Below are 22726 nucleotides of genomic sequence, written 5' to 3' on the forward strand. Positions count from 1 at the left end.
AACTTACACATTTTTAATATGTAGCTTAATCTGCCAACTTTTAAAATAGAAAACAGAATTTTAAAATAAATTAAGAAAGTATCAAAAAATCATACCATACATAAAAAGTTTGTACAAAAGTCAAATGCGTTAAGTTTATAGTCTCTTCAGTACAGACGGCTGTACAGTGCTGGGAGTGTTCAGAACATGCAACACAATTCAATTATCAAAACATCACGCAGCTTTTCATCAAATCAGTGGAGAGAAGATCGAAATCAAGTCCTTGAAATGGCTTTGTTTCCAGCAAAGCACACAAATATTGCACTTAATTTGCAGCGTGATGTGCATGTTTCACCTATAATTCTGAAAACTGATCGTCAATACATCTCTTATTCATCTACCTTCTTGGCGAAACGATAAAATCATCACAAAACTGGTCGATATAAAACCTAGATACTAGACACGACTGTCACCGATCACCATTAAAAAGGAATTTCGGAGGGGGTGGCAGATTTGACTGGCTGATACTACCGTTTGCAGCAACTGCAGACTTTTTCTTTTTCTTCCCCTCTTTCTTCCCTTTAGAGCCGGCAGTATCTGGTGGAGGTTTGAATTTCTTCTTTTTAGTGGGAGGAGTCCCTGAAGCGACTATCCCTCCTTCTTGTAGTGGAGGTGGTCTTGCTGCTCCGAATAAACCGCTAGATTTGTTCTTCTCGGTTATCTTTACTGGTAATGCCAACCTTTCGTCCGCAATGCATTCAGCCTGTAGAATAAAGAGGGTTAGATCAGACTTATGTTATTTTATTCATTAAGACCCTAAAAAGATTCTAGGTGGCACCCCCAGTATAAGATATTGATTCTTTAATAAAGTATTCAGAGTTGAATTTAGAATCAAAAAGTCAGTTAAAGCAACGTTACCCAATTGTAGAAGACACCCAAAGCTTGCGTTGTGTCGAACACCAACTCTTCATCGTACTTACACAGTATCAGCTCAACCTGGTGGATTAGATACCTTAGAGAGACAACTCAAAAGATACTTTTTTTTCGAGAACCTTTTAGTAATCGCTGTTATGCTGGTCACCTAATGCTCTTAAACTACATTAAACTTTGCCATTTTAAGTAAATTTTCATCTTAATCAAATAACATTCACGCTGGGTTCCCTTTCTGAGAAATGTGTTAATGGTTTTATACGAGCAATCTCAGACATTAGAAAGGAACCATATTTCAGAGTGTATTTAAATGTGATTGTGCTAAGTTGAGCTTTGTTTAAAGTAGCTAGGACGTACCTTCTGAGCAGCACTGTAGTCAATGTCCTCTGGGACACAGCACTGGATCCTTCTTTTAGTGTTTATTTTCCCGATCTTGTTCAGCTGTATCAGGATATCGGGCCAAGTCTGTAACTCGCTTGACTTGTTTCCTAGCAACAGGAAGACTGACCTCATCACCTGTAAATTGTGTACTTGAATTATATAATTAGATAATTATGCAATCACTGTAGTGATTTAGGTGATGACGTGATGGTAGGGACATCGCACAAATATCAGCTATAAATCAGTGACCTCACTTTTTTTTCTTACTTATAATAGTTACTAGACGGTGAAGATTGGATTTTAATAATGCAGTAAACTTAAATATGCAACGAGCGCATACTGCAACTGTACTTCCACCTCTCTCTCTCTGGTTCTAATGGTTATCTTATATGATCTATTTTTTCTATCTTTTTTCTCAATTTTTGTGATGTTGCAAGATACATTTTTGTTTAAGTTTAGATATTTGAACAGCACATACATTCGTTCGCCTCTGTTTATAATTCTTACCTGAGTGACGACATCTGGTGGCTTGTTGTAACTCTTCATAATAGCTATAGTCTGTTGGGACAGTTTAGCTACCTCCAATGCTGCCTTCTGAATCCTCTTCAGCTTCTTTAGTAACACCTGAATACATGCTGATTTAATGACTCCGCCCTTATTTGCTGCTTAAATAATACTCTCATTGTTTTGTCATGATTACGTTATGATGATACTGATAACTTTAAAATGTGGCAACGTTTTAAATAATATGATTTAAAAACTCAATTGCACACGTAAGATATATTGGCCCGATCTAGATTGACGTGATTTAATTGCGATCCTGCCCAAACTTGACGAAGAAGCTGCGTTTGTTTGCAGTCAACAAAAGGACCTATTTTAAGAGTCTACGTGCTTGTTGGAAATATTAAATCTCATGCTTTGCGACACGTACTCTACAAATCTGTAACATGTACTCGTCTCGCTTAGCTTGTTAACGTCCAGAAAAAAAACTTTGACAAAAACAAAAATTCTGGATTTTGATTTCAGATTAGAAGAAAATAAACATCTGGGATCTTTGTTGATCTGCTGGGACATTGAACGTAGATCTGTATGTAGCTGAACATGGACCATTTAAACAGGAGTAGACAGATAGGTAGGATATGTAGGATATCTCTATGAGTATTACACGGATGAGTCTTCACTCTTCACAAGCGGGCCGTGCTGTCAGGGTCAGCTGGAATCCCCCGTCCTCTTCGAAACATGAACTCTGGTGGAAATGAGCCAGGGAATATTACCTCGGTCGCCTCTACCACACAGAGACACTCCTTCTCCTCCCTCAGAAGAGACAATGTGCTCTCCAGGGCCTCTACTCGTCTCCCCAGCACCTCCTCTTTCTTTATCTTCTTGACGGGCCGGTTCCAGTTCACGTACTTCTTGATCACACTACTCGCCGCTCGAGGTGCCTTGAACCTGTGTCGCTGTAGGGAGTGAAGGTTAGTATCTACAACAAAAACAAATGGTATTTACCTGAGCTTCTAGCAGTTCCACAGCCAAGAGAGTCTCAAATCCTCCCTTCTTTATAGCATGTATGGCAGACTCGATGTCGGCTATTCTCCTGTCAAATGTAGCGCCCTGTAACTGTGTGGCAGCCTGTAATTGCTCGTACAGTTTCTTGGCCTGGAGAAGGTAGTTTTCCGTCCCGTTGACTCGTTTCTTCTCAGCCTTGCTGATCATCGGTTTAAGTTTCTTCACATCTCTAGTAACAGTAGCATCTGCCAGATCCTTGTTGATGGTGGCTCTTTGAGCTCGCACCAGAGCTCCGTCTCTCATCCTGTTGGCTATCTCCAGTTCTCGGTCACTCTGAATTAGGTTTCTAAACATCAGTAATGTTTGGGATACGTTTATATAATCAATAAATTTAAAGATAATGTCTGGTACTACCAGACATGTTAAAGTCATGTTCTTGTTCGATCAAATCACTCATATTAAGTTCTCAAAAATAGAATCATTTGATCTCAGCTTTATTGGGATTAGTTACAAGATCATTTAAACGACTTCTTCCAGTTCCGTGTTTGCACCTTCAGTCTTACCTTTGATTCTTGAACAGATTGCTCAGCTTGAACCTCGGCAGCCTTGGCAGCCCTAAACTCTTTCTCAGCAAGTTCCTGATTTCTATTATGGATATCCTTCTGTTTTCTGAGAGCAGCTTCTTCCTCTGCTCTCGCTCTAGCGGTGTCTTCATCAAGTTTTCGTTGTGCTGTGGGAAAGTTTATTAATTCATGTGCTGTAGTGGTTAAAAGCTAATTTTAAATCGTACAAAACTTTAAATTGTTAGAATCGTTGAGTCATATTGATGGTGATTGGTGAATGATGAAGATTTAAAACTATTATGTTACCTTCTTCTCGAGCTGCCTCCTTCTCTGCCGCTTTCCTTTCTGCTTCTGCTTCTTCTTCCTGCTCGAATGCTTCGCGAGCTTGCCGCTCTGAAATTGTGATTAGCTTTAGTTTTGTTTGATTTATTTCCAAACATTCTAGATATTTAAGTAATCGAACAACACTAATAAAAAAGAACTATGGTCGCGATTTCAAAAATATTTCTGGTGGCAGAAAAAAACCTACCATCTTCTTCCCGTCTGAGTCTTTCCTCCTGTTCTTTTCGTTGCATCATGAGGATTCTCTCCTCCTCTTCTTTTAGTCGATTCTCCTCCATTTGAAGCCTTTCAGCTTCTTCCGCTTCCATCCTAGCCTTCTCAACAGCTATCCGTTGTATTGCCTCCGCTTCTAGTCTCGCTTTCTCTTCGGCCTCGAGTCTAGCCCTCTCCTCGGCTTCTAATCGAGCATTTTCTTCGGCTTCTAATCTGGCTTTCTCTTCGGCTTCTAACCTGGCCTTTTCCTCGGCCTCTAATCTAGCTTTTTCTTCTGCTTCTAATCTTAATCTTTCTTCTTCTTCTTTTCGAAGTCTCTCTTCCTCCTCCAACCTTAAACGTTCTGCTTCTTCAGCTTCTAAACGAGCCTTTTCTTCAGCTTCTAAACGAACCTTTTCCTCAGCTACTAGACGGGCTTGCTCTTCTCTCTCTAGCTTTAAACGTTCAGCTTCTTCAGCTCCAAGTCTGGCTGTTTCTTCAGCTTCTACTCGGGCCTTTCCTTCTTCTTCTAACCGTAAACGTTCAGCTTCTTCGGCCTCAAGGCGAGCCTTTTCTTCGGCTTCTAATCGGGCCTTCTCTTCTTCTTCTAATCTCAATCGTTCAGCTTCTTCGGCTTCTAATCGGGCCTTTTCTTCTTCCTCTAATCTCAAACGTTCAGCTTCTTCGGCCTCGAGGCGGGTCTTTTCTTCGGCTTCTAATCGGGCCTTCTCTTCTTCTTCTAATCTCAATCGTTCAGCTTCTTCGGCTTCTAATCGGGCGTTTTCTTCTTCCTCTAAACTCAGACGTTTAGCTTCTTCGGCTTCTAATCTGGCCTTTTCTTCTTCTTCTAGCCTCAAACGTTCAGCTTCTTCGGCTTCAAGACGTGCCTTTTCCTCTGCTTCAAGTCGTGCTTTTTCTTCTTCTTTTAATCTTAATCGTTCAGCTTCTTCGGCTTCTAATCTGACTTTTCTTCTTCTTCTAATCTCAAACGTTCAGCTTCTTCGGCTTCTAATCTGGCCTTTTCTTCTTCTTCTAGCCTCAAACGTTCAGCTTCTTCGGCTTCTAGTCGTGCCTTTTCTTCTTCTTCTAATCTTAGGCGCTCAGCTTCTGCTGCTTCAGCTTCTCGTCTGGCCAGTATCTCAGCTTCAAGCATATCCTTTTCTTCTTCGTCACGTCGTGCTTTTGCCTCTGCCTCTAAACGCAATTTCTCCTTCTCTGCCTCTAAACGCAATCTCTCTTCCTCTTCTTGCCTCAATCTTTCTGCTTCCTCAGCTTCCCGCCTTATTCTCTCGGCCTCTTCTTCCTCACGACGCCGTCTTTCTACCTCCTCTCTCTTCTTTTCTTCCTCTCGACGTCGCTGTTCTTCTGCTAGACGCTTAGCTTCTTCCTCTTCTTTAAGTAACTCTGCAGCTTTACTATTGGCGTACACTGAAAAAGCAGTCAGTTGAATGTGGATCAACTTAAAGGATAGAATTAAAGACATTCATTGTATATCAACATAAAACTTTTCTAAATCATGTGGCTTTCCAGTTCAGTCTGAACTCGAGTTATCGAGTTGAAAATAACAATAGACCAATAATAACCCACCTGAGTCTATACCATTTCCATTATGACTGACAGCAACATCCACTTTCTTCTTTCTGCGCTGATAACGATACAGCAGGATCATGATCAGCAGAATGAAGCAGATTAGGAGGATGATTCCAATACCCAATCCTGATGCTGCAGCCACAGACATTACCCCCGCTGAGATAAATAAGAAATAAATTTTCGGATGTGAACTTCAGGACCACTGTCCTGTTTAAGTTAAAGTACTCTGTTGGAAAATTGTTGATAGAAGAAAACAAGTTTCACAATTTTTAATTACAATACAGTTTCAAATATACACACTTACAGGCAACAATGAGCTGAATATCTTTGGGGGCACTGTTGAAGCCGTTAGTTCCTACACAAGTAAACATGGTATGGTCACTGTTTGCTGCTGATGCTACCAGGAGTGCTCCGTCTTTTTGAAGCTGAATTTATGGTGATGTTAATAAACTGTAATTAGATTCAATTTCATAACATTCAGTATGATTCAGATTTAAATAATAAAGAATGTATGTTTTCAGCGATGATTCTTGAAGAAACAACAAACGACTGTTTTTTGCCAAATACTATACAAATCTTATCTTACCACGTGGTTGGAGTTCCCCTTATCGTCAACTATCGGTAAGCTAACTCCGTTTCTCTTCCAACTGACAACAGGTTTGGGGATCCCAGAGAACTGGCAAGCGAGCACCGCCGACTCCCCTTTAGCGGTCTCCACTACCGGCCAGGTTCCATTTACCCACTGAGCCGGGTAGCCCACTATCACCTCTATTTCTCTTATCTTAGAATATTCCACTCCACGGTGTTGGTTGCTGGCTAGACACGTGAAGACGTGCTTCCCTGACTCATTCAGAAAAAGGGGGCCTATTGGGAAACTTAGTTCCACTGTCGAGGATAAACCTGAGAAAGGGGTTGTTAATTTTAGGAAGCAAAAGGAATTAAACTTATTCATAAGGATTGATTCTCATAACAACAAATAAACTATGGTAACAGATAAAGAAAGCATCACGAATCATAGCATGACAAATAAAAGTATTGTCACGAACCTTTCGTTCCCTCAGAAGTAGAACCAGTATTAGTATACTTCCTATCCAGTCCGACCCACTGAACCTGGGGTTTGGGGGACCCCTGAGCTCCACACTTCACGAAACCCTCATTCCCGTCCTCCACGTACATTTTATCAGAGGTTATGAAGTGAGCCTCTTCAAACTCTAACACAGCTGCAGAGATATACGAGCGTTGTGGTTCATGATGTTAAATCTTGATAGGTCACGTGATATATTCGGTGTTTAGTACTAGCGATACTATAAATGATAAAGTAAGAAATTTGTGCGTTTCTCACATTCTCATTACTGTAAAGAATACGATTTTAAACTAGTGCGTTTCGGAAGCAAGATACAATTATCTTGCGACAAGAACATAAGATATTAGATATAAGATATTCTCCACGTACAGCTGATGAAGACGCTGCCGCTGGTCATGGCAGTTTGGTGTTGGTTGAAGGCAAAACACTGATACAGCCCGGTATCATCAACCACTGATTTGGTGACGTAGAGTGTGCTTTTAGTTGCGAACTCTCCTCCGTCTATTTTGTCTATTGTAGTGCCCCAATCCACGTGATCTGAAATAGAGGGGTCAGTAATGGAGGGTTCACGTGATCTGAAATAGAGGGGTCAGTAATGGAGGGTTCACGTGATCTGGAATACAGGGGTCAATCAGTTAACAGTCAGTCCAACCGGATATTATCCAACTATCGGTCAGTACACTGTTCAAGTGTTCACTGTTGAGTCTTCATAGAAAATACTTATATTCTAAAATAAAGTATCAATATTGCATTTCTGTACCAGTTAAATTTTGTCATGGATATGAATTGAAAGTTATTAAACTATTGTAATAATAATATTGTAAAATTTAAATGTAGGATGTTATGTCCAACTCACTGTTTTGTCGTACGAGTTTCTGACCGTCTGCGAACCACTCAATAGTAACTGGAGGGTTACTAGTAACCTCGCACTTCAACTCAAAGTTATCCTGCTTCACCAGCACTCTGTCTGTCAGCGGTTTTGTGTACCTGTGGAGCACGTCATTCTTGAACAATTCATTCAGCAAATTATTTGAAATTCTTGGATTGGATTCGAGAAAATAGCCGGGTCTTTACAAATTAACTTTTTTAATCAACTGATTGGTTTTTGCAATTAATAAACACTGTTTGTGGAGGTGTGGACCCACCTTAACTCGGATATGACCCAAAGTATGGTGTTGCTGGGCACTTTGTCGGGGCCTACAGAGTTGCTGGAAACACAAATATAGGTCGCCGCATCTGACATCTTCACATTCTCTATCGTCAGCTTGTACTGCAGAGGTTTTCGTGGTTAACATCTTTTCAGACACTTTGATACTATTTCATTTGCAATAATACTGTTTCCCCCTTTACACTGAACCTGGTAACTTGGCAATACCGAGTAAAAACCCTGTAACTCGTTAACCTCACCTGGTCGTCGCTGATAGAGAAGCGAGAGAAAGACACGAGGTTATCAGTAATCTTCTGGTTAGTTCCCTTGTACCACATGATGTTGGGCTGGTCCTCCCCGTATACCCCACATGTAATGTCTATTGTTTCTCCTTCTGTCGTGTAGATCTCCGTATCTCCCCACATCTTCTCAGGCAGGTGGGGTTTTGGGGTTATTGCTGGTGCTGGTGGTGGAGGGTTGTTAATGGTAAGTAATAGTTGGTAGTGGTTGGGGAGGGGGATGCTGGTTATTTCTGTAACTGTAGTCACAGATCTGGTATATTGTATTTCCATATTTTTTTATACTCATCAACTATGTTTATGCAGATTTATATGAACTTTTAAATTTTGCTTACTAATAATAGAAAGGGTAACTTTCTTGCTGGCCGCTTTAACATCGAGCAGTTCGTTTTTAGCTTCACAATGGTAAAGTCCATCATTGTCCTCAGTCACGTGGTGTATTGCCAGTGACCCTGTTGGTATTCTCAGTGCGTTCTCTGCTTTTAGTTCCCGTCCGTCCCTGTTACAAAAAGTTCAGTTGGGAAATCCTTTCAAACATTTTTAGAGTTATCACTGATCCTTCATTTAGTTAAGAGGTCATACCGAATACCGATATGTTTTGATCTTGCCAAGCTATTTTGAATTTCCCATTTTAAGTGATACTATGAGATGTTAAACTTGGTACACGGTTTCAACTAGTATAATTACACTATGGGATTATATTACAAAGATAGTGTATTTAAACTTACTTGAACCACGTGACAATAGCCGGAGGGTAGGAGTTTGGTGGGCTACAGGTGAGTGTCACAATTAGGGTCCCACTGGGTACTGTCATACTCTCAGGCTCGTCCTCAAACGTGTCGTTAAAATCTGATATTAAAACAGTTTAATATTGATTTACATGATAATGATATTGGTATGGATATTTTCTAGTGTGGATGGTTAAATCTTACAATTTGGTTAAAAAGGGTCGATGGTTTGGCCCCAGAATCAATATTAAAATCATGATAGTGACCATGGGCGAATTTCCTAGCGTATATTGTATTTATTAGCCTATCACAGAATTGTATTCTGATCACGTTATTCAAACTAGCCAATCACTTCAGCTAAAAAGATACTCACAAACTAGGTTAAGCTTAGTTTTCCTGGAGAGAGCCCGGTTGCTGCCGTCACTAGCGGAACACTGGTACCAGCCAGAATGTTCCTGTGTCATGTTACCGATGGACAGTTTATTTCCTTGGGTCTCTACTCCTTTTGGTATTTCCTGCAGTGGGGGAGGTTTTAGTTTCATCCGACGATAAAATAGTGATAATTTTTTATTAAATCAACAGTTTAATACGTTTGCTGGACGATGATTAGGCTGGAATTAATGGAACGAATATATGACAACTAACATCGTAAGTAGTGACATTAGAATAAGATCCACTATACCTCAATGACTCTGTCAGAGTTGGCATATTCCCAACTGTACCCAATATTCTCAGTATTCTCACTCTTTGCTCTACAAGTTATAACAGCTGATTCTCCTTCCATGACATCCACAGAGTTGGGAGGTTCTTCTGTTATCTTTAGTGAAGGGATCTGTTTATCTTCATCTGCCCCCGCTGTTCTGGTTCTGTGTCGTGTTTTGGAGTACTGGCTTCTCAGGTCTAAACTTCTGTGGGGCAAAGCTCAGTTTAGGGATCTGTCTTATTCTGAGTTTTACAAATAATATAACAACTTATTCGGAGCTTAAGATGGAGTTTTTCTGATTGGTTTACTGGCCGCTGGCGATACAGACATCTATCTGGATAGTTTGCTAGTTCCCGAAATTAAGAAGTATTCTTGTCAGATGATGTGGTATTACTATTAATGGTACCTGGTAAAACTGGAGCAAGGGTCAGGGTCAGTAGGGTTTCTGAAGGCAAGGTGGCAGAAGTTACACTGAATAGTCGGGGAATCATCTTGTGGCGGTGGCCTGAAAGTGTTAGCATTGCTAATATGTTCTGAGATATTTAACCAGGGCTCTTTTTTAAACTGATTGTCCTAAATTTTCGTTTTTTTAACGGAAGTCGGTTCAAAACCTTCAATGTTTATGAAATGCAAGAATAAACTTAAGCATACTTACGAGCAAACTGGTAGGTTGGTGGACTGTGTGAAAGAGGATGTCAGGCTGACAAGAGACAATATAGATAGAATAAGCGTGGTCGTCATTACACATAACTGAAAACTTGATGAGTACACACGGTCTTCAAAAACACAAGGTAATATCTTATCAGAGAACTATAATATAGTGTACTGAGCGAGTGTGTGCCAACAGTGCGTGTATTCGGACGTGCTAGCGTGATAATATACCGCTCAACGTTAACAAGCATAATGCTGGCAAGGTGGGAAAGACCTATTGCGTGGCCTACAGTGGTGAGACAGCCAATGAGGAGCCGGTGTTTGATCACGTGACTAATTCCGCCTACGTTGGTGGACACCTTGGATACTACTGTCAAGTGCTTGAACTTGATCTTATGGGGTTTTCTAAAAAATGAATGGTTATTTTGTATGATGTCTGAGCAATCAGCAGGTAGAGTATGTGATCTTTGGGAAATGTAGAATGGTTCAGTGCATAAATAGGTAGAAACCTCAAGGTTTGATAGCCTGTTACGTGAGATTATCCGTTAATCTGTTAATCTAGAAATTTAGGTTTATTATTATTGTTAATTGGATCTGGAGATGGAAAATAAATATCTTCAGTACTGCTCTAAGGACCAACTGTTAATTACCACACTGGCCTCTGACTGTAATAATGGGGCCACCAATAAGATAAAAGTGTGAGGTATTTAATAGAGCAAGAAACTTATGAGTGTCCCCACTAAGTACTAACTATTATATAGGACAAAATAAATCAGGTATAATTCACCTCGCGTACTTTGTTTTATAGTGAATGGAGATTCTCATTTAGGTCCTCAGTATTCAATTATGAACAAAATGTTATGATTATTACGGAGAGATTACAAAATGGAATTAGAAACTTATAAACCATGCAAATCTCAGCATAAATATATAGATTATACGAAGTTATAATAAGATAGATTATACGAACTACGAACTAGATTTCAGATTTAAATGTTCAATTCGACGAATGAGATACTAATGAGATACTAATCAAAAATATGCATTACTTATAAAGAATGAATTTCAAAACAAATCCAAAAGTTGGGAATAAGCTAATGCATAATTAACGGATATGAGAATTAAATAGGTGACTATGACGAAACGATAGCACCAATATTGACGAAAGAAAAACTCTAACAGGCTGTTACGTTCGTACTCCATCTGTAACTCCAGCGTTAACCGGCATTTAAAAAGATTCCCAAACAAGCAACGATCATGCAAATACGTAGGCGAATTTACTTTTTCAGGAGCACGTGATTTTCCCGCTGCACGCCGATTGGCTCTCTTGTTAGATCCTAACCACTGATTGGTGAAACGAGAGTCACGTGCAAGTCACGTGAGCTGCGCGGGCGGCTAGTTATTTTGCGTCAGCACTTGTGCAGTCAAATAAGGACTGATGTCATGATATCGTGGGTGTATTATTTAACAACTAACTGATAGGCACGCCCTACTCCTATCTGAGTAGGAGGATACAAGCAAATATCTCAATAGATATCAGATACAAGCTGCAATAAGGCAATGTTATTTAATAGTGGAGGTAAGCCAACTGAAGCATAGAAAACCAACATCAGCATTTTGTAAGCAACTAAACTAAGTGAGAGATAGTATTACTTAGTCGCAGCTGACATGCTATCATTAGACATAGCTTGTCATTCACCATTTCATTCGATCGCTGAAGCTTAAGAGAACTGACGCTGAGAGAACTAGCTGTATCACTTTAGGACATGTTCTGACAATTTATCTATAATTTCATCCTGGCAAAGGTGCCTTGAGTACTGTGATTAGGTTGGAGATTCAGAGGGCATAGGTAAACAGTCCAGAAATCTGTCATATTCTTTTATCTAGCTCATCGTACGTGCTTTAAGTATTACTAACACTATTACTCATATTGTACTTGGCAAGATGACCTTGTGCACGTGTCATGGTCGAGTCAAGCGCCTCATGCTGAAATCACACATAAACTTCTTGTTATGATTCACATTATTCAAGCTCCTTGCAATCATATATGGTCAAAGGCAACAAGTTTAAGTGTTTGGACAAAAATTATGTGACTGTGATTCGGCGTACGTAAAACTTGGTTCACTTTAGCTGTTTTTAAATTATTAACTGTCATCATACGTCATATTCGTTGCTGTTTTGCAAGCACTCGACCAAAATATCCAACGTGTAAATCTTAAAAACAGATGCTTATTGCTTGGTGGGACTATTTTAAAATATTTGACAGGACTCAAATAATCATCCAGTCATTTTTAGGTCTGAATTTAGTACATGACCACACGATTACAAACTTACATTTAAAGGATAAGGCTTGATCAACATAGGACAAAGGTAAACAAGACTGGACAATGGAGATGGTCAGTATTCCATGGTTCTACCAATTTGATGTTGTTGATGAATTTTCGTCATAAGTCATTTGATATCCTCGATCAATGTTTAACTCTGAAAGTGCCATCTTCCCAAAATGGTTATAATTATACAGTATCCCATTTTATCAAATTATCTTGGGTTATGGTTATGTCAAAGTTTACACATTACAAGAGTTTATATTTATAATTGTTGTTGCAATGTGTTCTTAGCATAACGCTCACGCTATTCAGACTAGAAAAGTATAACTCTGAGGTTGGCAATTTCAATTCTAACAGTTACCAAACTTGCCAACTAACATGTCCGTTTACTCTTTTTCAGTCCTCTTCTCAACTCTTATGTGTCGGAAATATATGTCATCTTATTGACTGCCAATTAAAATTAAGAACGTCAACTAGGTGACCATGAATTAATTTCAAGTTAAACCACATGTCGATATTGTCAAGATGTCAAAACGTGCTAGTACACTGTTGCACAGTATTAGTTCTAACTATATCCGCCATTCATTATTTCGTAGTTATTGATATTGCTGAACAAATGTAAACAATCATAATATAATTGTTTATATATAATTTACATGACATTATTAACAATTCTTGATATACTATGATACATTCTTTTACATTTGCCCATATGTGAATAATGTAAACTTTTTTAGATCAATTTCAGTTACTTATTGAAAATTTGATTGTAAGTTATAACTTAAGGTTCTTAAGAACCTCTCTGATAACGGTCACTTATATCTCCAGTATTTATAAATTGGGACATATATATTTTATATGCCGTATTTAATTCCAAATTGCATTTCATATGGGGCACATCTAAAAAACTGCTGACACCAACTAAACACCAAACTAAACAGCTACAAGCACGCTTCTGTAAGTTTTTATCCATGTTGGGCGTTGGCCAATCATATGGTTTTCTCACTATCATGCAGGACCCCATTTCTTACATTTGAAAAAGTATAGTTCACGTTTTGCAGCACAGTCAAACAACCATATGGGCGCTTCTGACCTTTGCTTACTTCTTGGGTCAAAAGTGTCTATATAAATATTCTTCCGTTTTCGTCTAACATTTCAGGATGGTAAAGATATCCATTTTAAAGATAATTTGATCGAGTAAAATTAAAAGCAAAACCAACGCCAAGTTAAACGTTTCTAGATGCTCCAGTTTCCGACGTGAATCAATGATTCATTATTCTTATCACGTGTTTCACGATTAAGTCACTGTGCATGCAGCTTTGCTCAACATAAAAAGCAAAAGTAAGCTTTTGATTTCCAATTGCTGGTCATTTGTTCGCTTTACTATATTTATGCTAACAGTTATACTTGTTCCAATCATTCTTTGTCAAATGTCTGTTCTGTTTAAATAAAAGACAAAATAGAATATCCATTTTGAAAAAATTAATTAAGGTTTTCACACAAAAATTACATTATCCATAATCCATTACACTGACATTCAAATAATTTTACTGACGCACACTCGAATATTATTTATCAAAATTGAAACATGAACAATACCAGTACTATATTTGGTCAATTCAAATGACTTAATTGTTATTATTAAGTTAACTCATTCTGCAGGTAGAGAAAATACATTACTATTATGGAGCAAATAATACATTGATGAATCTTTATTTTAATTGACATTTCAACCGACTCTTCTTTCGACGGACTAAGATTGAAGACACTGGTTACCGTATAAGCAACACTTTAAACTGTTTGTATCATTACGTGATAGAATGTATGTAAAACAGGTTCAAATCTACCAGCGACAGTCCAAAGCCCGTATCCTCAACTTTTACTTTTATTTGTGTAAAATATGTGAGATGTCAATCATTACAATTGACTTACCAGCTATTACATTAGCTTATTAGCTTATTAGGTTTATCATCTCCTAAACTTGTTTCTAATCAATCTATCATTGAATAAATCATATTACCATTTCTCTCTTATTCGCTTAGCAAATGTTTGTCAAACTTGTGGTAACAATAATTATAGTGAATAAATATAATATACAATATACATGTACGTATACATGAAATTATTTATATATAAATAAATCCCAAGTCCTGTAATATTTTCTCCCATAAGATACCAAATAACCAAGATACCAAGATACCAAGATACCAAGATACCAAGATACCAAGATACCAGGATACCAAGATACCAAGATACCAAGATACCAAGATACCAGGATACCAAGATACCAAGATACCAAGATACCAAGATACCAGGATACCAGGATAACAAGATACCAGGACACCAAGATAACAAGATACCAGGATACCAGGATACCAGGACACCAAGATACCAAGATACCAAGATATCAGGATATCAGGATACCTAGATACCTAGATACCAAGATACCAAGATACCAAGATACCAAGATACCAGGATACCAATATACCAAGATACCAAGATACCAAGATACCAAGATACCAAGATACCAGGATACCAAGATACCAAGATACCAGGATACCAAGATACCAAGATACCAAGATACCAAGATACCAAGATACCAGGATACCAGGATAACAAGATACCAGGACACCAAGATAACAAGATACCAGGATACCAGGATACCAGGACACCAAGATACCAAGATACCAAGATATCAGGATATCAGGATACCTAGATACCTAGATACCAAGATACCAAGATACCAAGATACCAAGATACCAAGATACCAGGATACCAAGATACCAAGATACCAAGATACCAGGATACCAGGATACCAAGATACCAAGATACCAAGATACCAAGATACCAAGATACCAAGATACCAGGATACCAAGATACCAAGATACCAAGATACCAAGATACCAAGATACCAAGATACCAGGATACCAAGATACCAAGATACCAAGATACCAAGATACCAGGATACCAAGATACCAAGATACCAAGATACCAAGATACCAAGATACCAGGATACCAAGATACCAAGATACCAAGATACCAAGATACCAGGATACCAGGATAACAAGATACCAGGACACCAAGATAACAAGATACCAGGATACCAGGATACCAGGACACCAAGATACCAAGATACCAAGATATCAGGATATCAGGATACCTAGATACCTAGATACCAAGATACCAAGATACCAAGATACCAAGATACCAGGATACCAATATACCAAGATACCAAGATACCAAGATACCAAGATACCAGGATACCAAGATACCAAGATACCAGGATACCAAGATACCAAGATACCAAGATACCAAGATACCAGGATACCAAGATACCAAGATACCAAGATACCAAGATATCAGGATACCAGGATAACAAGATACCAGGACACCAAGATAACAAGATACCAGGATACCAGGATACCAGGACACCAAGATACCAAGATACCAAGATACCAAGATACCAGGATACCAAGATACCAAGATACCAAGATACCAGGATACCAGGATACCAAGATACCAAGATACCAAGATACCAAGATACCAAGATACCAGGATACCAAGATACCAAGATACCAAAATACCAAGATACCAAGATACCAAGATACCAGGATACCAAGATACCAAGATACCAAGATACCAAGATACCAGGATACCAGGATACCAAGATACCAGGATACCAAGATAACAAGATACCAGGATACCAGGATACCAGGACACCAAGATACCAAGATACCAAGATATCAGGATACCAGGATACCTAGATACCTAGATACCAAGATACCAGGATACCAGGATACCAGGATACCAGGATACCAAGACACCAAGATACCAAGATACCAAGATACTGCAAACTTATGGCTACTTGATCAATAACTGTTTGAACAGTCCGGATAGCTGGAGGTCCCGGGTTCAATTCCCGGTCCAGTCCCAGTGCCTTGATTTTTCCGATATGCTTGTTCACTAATTCAGATGCGAAGTTTGAGCTCTATTCGCAAATACACACCACCCAACAAAATCATACAAAAATATGCAATATTTAGACTACCCTTGGAGTGAAGTGCTTAAGTGTGTACCATATGTGTACAGATACACGAGTATTCCATAATACTTGCACTTATCTCCCACCCCAGTATAAAAATTGATAACATGTAACTGTCTATACCTGATGTGTGGAATGCAATGAGTAGAGTAATGATAATAATAGCTATGATTACGTGAACAAAGTCATTGGAAATTTCAGGGTATCTAGGGCCTGGGTAGTTTAGCGGTTATAACACCAGTCCGGATAGCTGGAGGTCCCGGGTTCAATTCCCGGTCCAGTCCCAGTGCCTTGATTTTTCCGATATGCTTGTTCACTAATTCAGATGCGAAGTTTGAGCTCTATTCGCAAATACACACCACCCAACAAAATCATACAAAAATATGCAATATTTAGACTACCCTTGGAGTGAAGTGCTTAAGTGTGTACCATATGTGTACAGATACACGAGTATTCCATAATACTTGCACTTATCTCCCACCCCAGTATAAAAACTGTTTGCTAATAACTTTTAAATTAAGATAGCTTATTGCTCGCTGTTGGGCTGGTTATCCCGAGGAGTGCAAGTGCAGCACCACCGCCCAACTCGTCTGTAGTACCCCAAATACCTCTCCCTCAGTTCCGGCTTCCTGGATATGATGATCACTGGGTAGACTGCTGCATAGATCAGCGGCAGGGTGAAATCAGCAAATCCTACCTGAACAGTTCCACTTCGTAAGATCTTAAGATTAAGTTGTTTATTGATGAGTGACTGTAAATATTACGACTTTAATGCGGTTAACAAAGTGTCACATAATTTAAGCTGTTGAATTAGCAACTGTGAGTGCAGTTACTACAAGTGCAGTAACTACAAGTTACTACAAGGATTTTAAAGAAAATTAACGCCCCTACCTGTCTGCCGAGATCCTCGAAAAAGTTATCAGGGTGGCTCTTACTGACAAAGGAGCGATGAGAGATAGCCCAGGCCAAGGCGAAGAAGAAGTAGGTAACGTTGCAGAAGAAGAAGAGGTTTGAAACCAAGAAGACGGTGATTGATACATGACGTGAAGTGTTAGGTATATGAGGCATCTCTTCTTCTCGGAGTGACCTCTTCAGATACTTCACCTGGATTACCATGCAGATGAGGACAGTAAGAGGAAGCACAAAAAAGTAAATGGTGGAGAGGACTGTCACTATGACGATAGAAGGAAGAGAATTATCTGTGCATACAGAGTAACCGGAGGCATCTCGATAGCATATAGCAACAGCTATGAGGGTAATACCAGGAATCTCGAACGCGAGTATCAATCCGAGATACACGACACCTTTATCATTCACTTGCGTCTTATCAACAAACATCACAATAATGCCAGTGAGGGCATCAGAAAAGTGAAGCAGAGTAATGATCAAGGAAAGTACTCGCACTACTTTCCTCAAGCGATCGGTATCGATGACTCGGAACGGGTCAACTATCTTGGCAGTCAGGGAGAAGGTCAGGGTCATGTTGAATAACTTGGAACAGTTGATGCCAGGCAGCGCAGTTATCATGTAATAGAACAGCGCTTTGTACAGGACATCAGGCTCAAAATATCCTGCGTAAACCAAAAGGCTGATGACTGCTAGAATTAGTTGTCCCTGTGCTTTAAGAATGTCCAAAAATGCTATTCCCATGAAAAGACTAGACGCAAACTTAGCTCTATCTTTGTAATAGTCGATAAAAATGACAGTGTTCTGAATCACCACTATGACGGAGAGAGGAATTTGAATAGGAGCTAGGTCACGGAATATACCCTTGAACATAAACAGCAATTTATCATCGCTCAACTTTTGTAGATTTGAGTGGTTCATTTGTCGTTAATTCGCTTTGGACTGTGGGCCTAGTTTAAAGTTTTAGGAATTAACGTAACTACAAAAGTACAACGGAATTTATAAAACTAATAATAGCTAATTCAGGTAGAATTGAGCCTCTTAGAGCCTGACTTTCCAACAGACTGGGCAGACTATAAAACAGACTCTACAGACTTTTCGACAGAATTGGTAACTAAGTAGACTTTGCCAGACGACTAACATTTTCTTTAACATTCCCTACCTGGTTACCCAGGCAGACTCAACTGAGTAGTAATCAAAATATGAATTAAACAAATATAAAGTATACAAGAATGTGGTGCGATTACAAGAATGTGGTAATATTTATATATAAGTATGCGGCAGAATCCACGACAGATCCGACTTCCGAGTAAACCTGCAGATAGACTCTGCAGTTGTGCAAAAATATGTTACAAGCTAAAGTAAAAGGGTCGATGAAATTAAAATAATATTAAGAAAGGCAGCACTCTTACACGAGCAGGAAATAATGGAGGGAACGAAAATGCAGTAGCTGGGCCGGCAACAATCCTACATAATACGAGGTAGTAGTACTCGAAGAGGGAACAGAATTGTGATATATCCGTTCGGAGGAGAAGCATGATCAACACGGTGTTACGACGAGTTGACAAGTTTGGAGCTCTACTCAAGCGCGGATTAGCACCACTCATAGCGAATATAGTTCAGTAGTAGATGTTGAAGGATCAAGGAAGCATACTTTTATTAGGTACCTGGCTCGTACCACTTATATTCACAGTGGGTTATCTGGTTAATGCAGGACGGAAAAAACAAGAGCACGTACGTTATATTAACTAGCAGGAACCCGTGTAATATAACCCTAAACGGTGTCAAGACTCAAGAGACTAAAATAATTATTACCTATTTAATTGGCGTTTTTGACACCACTTGGGGGTCCAAATTTTGGGCTCTAAAATCATTATTCCTTGGCCAATTTTTTATTTTTTCATGCTGATTCGGAGGCCATTAAAACATTTGAGCCAGTCAAAAAAGTTTCGGTTGTATATCTTTTACGGTTTTTGTGGAAAGTCGCGTTAAAGTTGATGCCGTGGTGTCAGTAAAATGGCACAGATATATATATATCGTCTCGCTTTATATATAGTAAGATGAAAATGGGACATTTTGTTGAAGCTGAAACTGGCGCGGCTTTTACGATTGGTCTGTGAAAATTAGTTTTACTTTAATTGTAATTCGGTGGAACCATTTACAATCTAAATCTAATCGATTGACAATCAAACATATCAACACTTTGCCTTCTTGTTCATAATTTGTAACAAGAAATATACCGTAAGATGGTAATGGAGACGACTACAGAACAAATTCTCCCGAAGATGGGAGTCACTCTCAGTCACTGATATTGCACTTATAATATAAGTTATAGACTACTGCAGGAACAGCTTATTATTGGTATCCTCTTCCCTTTCCAGGTATGCTTTTTTCCATTTTCCATAAAGTTATTCTTGTAATTATTGTTTTTCGCAAGGAATTCCTGAAAGTATTTCTAAATTAGTCACTGATTTAATCGAAATTTTAGTTGTTTTGTGTGCATACAGATTAAGCTAGTGGCTAGAGATAAGCTAGCATTAAACGGTTTAAAGATTCATCTGTAAGATTAGTTTATAGTTAAGGTTTGGTTTCAAATGTAAAATGTTTTTGTATCATCGATCAAGGAAATCAGAAGTTAGAATTATCATCAATCATGTTAGAATGATCAGTTGGAATGATTTATGATTACGATGATATATTGACGCGATTGTTCCAGAATTGTAAGAATTTCCTGCAATGTGACTGAGTCTTCGCTATGTCTCGTGGAATTGTCACTGTCATAGACGGTATCGTCCCTCGGGTTAACAATTAACTATCTGGGAGTTGAACTGTTGCACCACTTCGTTGACTGCTCAATCGATTGTGGTGGCGCTACCTAATCGGTTAGTTCACGTGAAGAACGAAAATTAGCACTTATATCTGTTGCAATAAAGTATAATCGACTGATTTTAATATCCAACTCCTAACAACTGAGAGCTGACGTAATTTTAACGCGGTTGTTCATGAGCTGGTTCAACCGTTTATCAACCTTATGACTCATAATTTGAGTTACTAATTATTATAATTGGGATTCATATTATTATAATTGGGATTGATATTAAATTTACTTGATTATAAAAGCTCGTATGTGACCATTTTGAACACTATAAACGAGACTACTTTTATCTCTACTTTTGTCTTTACTAGTACCCACCATTGACTGATTGACTAAGATTTGCTTATTTAAGCTGCCGTGCTTCGGACCTCATTTGTTACGATGTTACACCCGAGGTCGTATTTATCAGAAGCTTAGTCGCATCAGAAGGTCAAGGTATTGTAAAGAGGTGGATTGGATTTCAGTAAGGCTGGAAGAGCTTTGGAGCAGCCCTGTTTATGACCTAATTTATGATCCAAATTTAGTCTTAAACTACAATATAACGCATTTAAAAAATTCGAGTTGCTTGATATTGAGTTGTTCTAATGGTAACGTGGGTCTGCGTAAATTAAACATTTAGAATGTGGCTGATCCGAAATTTACCATTATATGTTTACAAATTTCTTAGTCTGGAAAAAAAAAGATAAGTAATTTGATGATTTCTGCTGATAGTGATAAATACGTTTGTAAGTGATTCAAATGAAATATGATATCCTATTTTCACTAGTAGTTCAAGGGGGCTATATTTATGAGTCGCATTTGAACTTGATTTTTCTTGGAGAAGTTATCTTTTGACTCTTAAGGTTGCGAACAAAATGATGAAGCAGACTTTAGGCTAGAAACTTTATTGAATTGAAATGATCATTCCACGTAAATACGTCTTCTTCAGTTCTGTAATAAAATTGTTAAACATGTGTAAAATTAACGACGGAAAGAAATTTAAAATAACATTAAAACAAAAACAGAAAATAAAATTTACGAAATATGACCCAAAAATGTAATTGCAAAAAATTCAAAACTTCAAAAAATACGAGAAGAAGAAATGTAAGCTAATACAACTAAATTCTGTACTACTCATGATACTATACTAATTAGTAAACGTAAAACTGTTTTACAGTTTTACAGTTTTACGTTTACTAATTAGTATAGTATCATGAGTAGTACAGGATTTACTTGTATTAGCTTACATTTCTTCTTTTCGTATTTTTTGAAGTTTTGAATTTTTTGCAATTACATTTTTGGGTCATATTTCGTAAATTTTATTTTCTGTTTTTGTTTTAATGTTATTTTAAATTTCTTTCCGTCGTTAATTTTACACATGTTTAACAATTTTATTACAGAACTGAAGAATACGTAGTTACGTGGAATGATTATTTCAATTCAAGTTTCTAGCCTAAAGTCTGCTTCATCATTTTGTTCGCAACCTTAAGAGTCAAAAGATAACTTCTCCAAGAAATTATTTTCACTAGGTTTTATCAGTTGCATATGCTTCCACAGTGTCCCTTACCAGAGATCAATGGACCAGCAATAATCATTACAACATCAACTCACCGACGACTCCACATTCGATCAGCCAAACAACCTCGACTGTATTTTTCTGGTGATTATGGAAAATGGTCAGACCAATTAAAAGCTCTGGAAGCAGCTCCAATACCATTTGCTGAAGGACTAGTGAAGTTTGTCCCATCTGAGACGGTTGCTACGTGTGCTAACGCCTGGGACAGACTCCCTCACCGCTTTTCTGCCATCTGGGAGCACGCTCCTTTAGTTTTTGCTGAGGTCTGGAGTGAAATACCTGTAAAAATGGCCCGTGTTTGGAACATTTTGCCAACTGTGTTGCCTGACGTTTGGGAAATGCTTCCATCTGCATTTACCAGAGAGTGGGAGAGATTTCCTGCTCGCTTTGCTCGCGTATGGGGGAAGTTTCCGGCTATATTTGCTGCAGTTTGGTTGGATAAGAACCCAGCAATGAGCTGTACTATTACTATCCGGCGAAGACTCTTACATAAATCAACCCTTCTCTTTTAATTACGGAGGATTGGAAAGACACGTTGTTGAACGTCTGTCAACGATAGTCAATAGACATTAGACATGTGATTCAGATGAAAATGAATCAAATTATTTTATTAATACGCTAATCTATGAGTCGAACTCTGAATTCGTAGTAAAGAGAGATGGCGGATTATTGATAATTAAATGATTACTCGCCTGCAAACCCTGCATTTGACAACAGAGTTAATTTGCTTAACAAATGTAATTTCTCAATGGTTGATGATTTAAGTTTGTTGAAGATATTTGCAGTTTATCTATATTATAATACTATGTTATATACATATATTTTTGTAAATGGTCATTAGAACCACCGGCACCGTCCGGGCAAACAAACTACGACATTTTACTTCTCCAGATTTACCAATGAACACAGAATTGATAAAACTAAAA

The 22726-nt window shown here is 38.4% G+C and overlaps 2 protein-coding genes and 1 non-coding gene across 3 annotated transcripts in view; 1 reads left to right on the top strand and 2 right to left on the bottom strand.

The window, feature by feature from the left end:
- LOC134825991 (lysosomal cholesterol signaling protein-like) overlaps window positions 1-22726 on the bottom strand; it is a 383362-nt gene that overhangs the window by 121169 nt on the left and 239467 nt on the right. The gene's annotated exons all lie outside the window — the stretch shown is intronic.
- LOC134823718 (uncharacterized) lies at window positions 17-11296 on the bottom strand. Its single transcript, XM_063835254.1, is given in 23 exon segments — window positions 17-742; window positions 898-975; window positions 1267-1425; window positions 1798-1914; window positions 2797-3129; window positions 3360-3526; window positions 3666-3752; window positions 3889-4873; window positions 4876-5321; window positions 5481-5639; window positions 5788-5908; window positions 6070-6383; window positions 6530-6703; window positions 6937-7104; window positions 7424-7554; window positions 7713-7837; window positions 7975-8177; window positions 8349-8512; window positions 8742-8862; window positions 9115-9256; window positions 9424-9649; window positions 9851-9949; window positions 10100-11296. Coding segments are annotated over 23 exon segments (4899 nt in total). The 5' UTR covers window positions 10186-11296; the 3' UTR covers window positions 17-448.
- Trnas-gga (transfer RNA serine (anticodon GGA)) lies at window positions 16675-16748 on the top strand. Its single transcript has one exon. It is a non-coding gene; the product is annotated as a tRNA-Ser (tRNA).

The sequence above is a fragment of the Bolinopsis microptera genome, chromosome 1, assembly GCF_026151205.1.
Source record: "Bolinopsis microptera isolate Bmic1 chromosome 1, MBARI_Bmic_1.0, whole genome shotgun sequence".
NCBI lineage: Eukaryota > Metazoa > Ctenophora > Tentaculata > Lobata > Bolinopsidae > Bolinopsis > Bolinopsis microptera.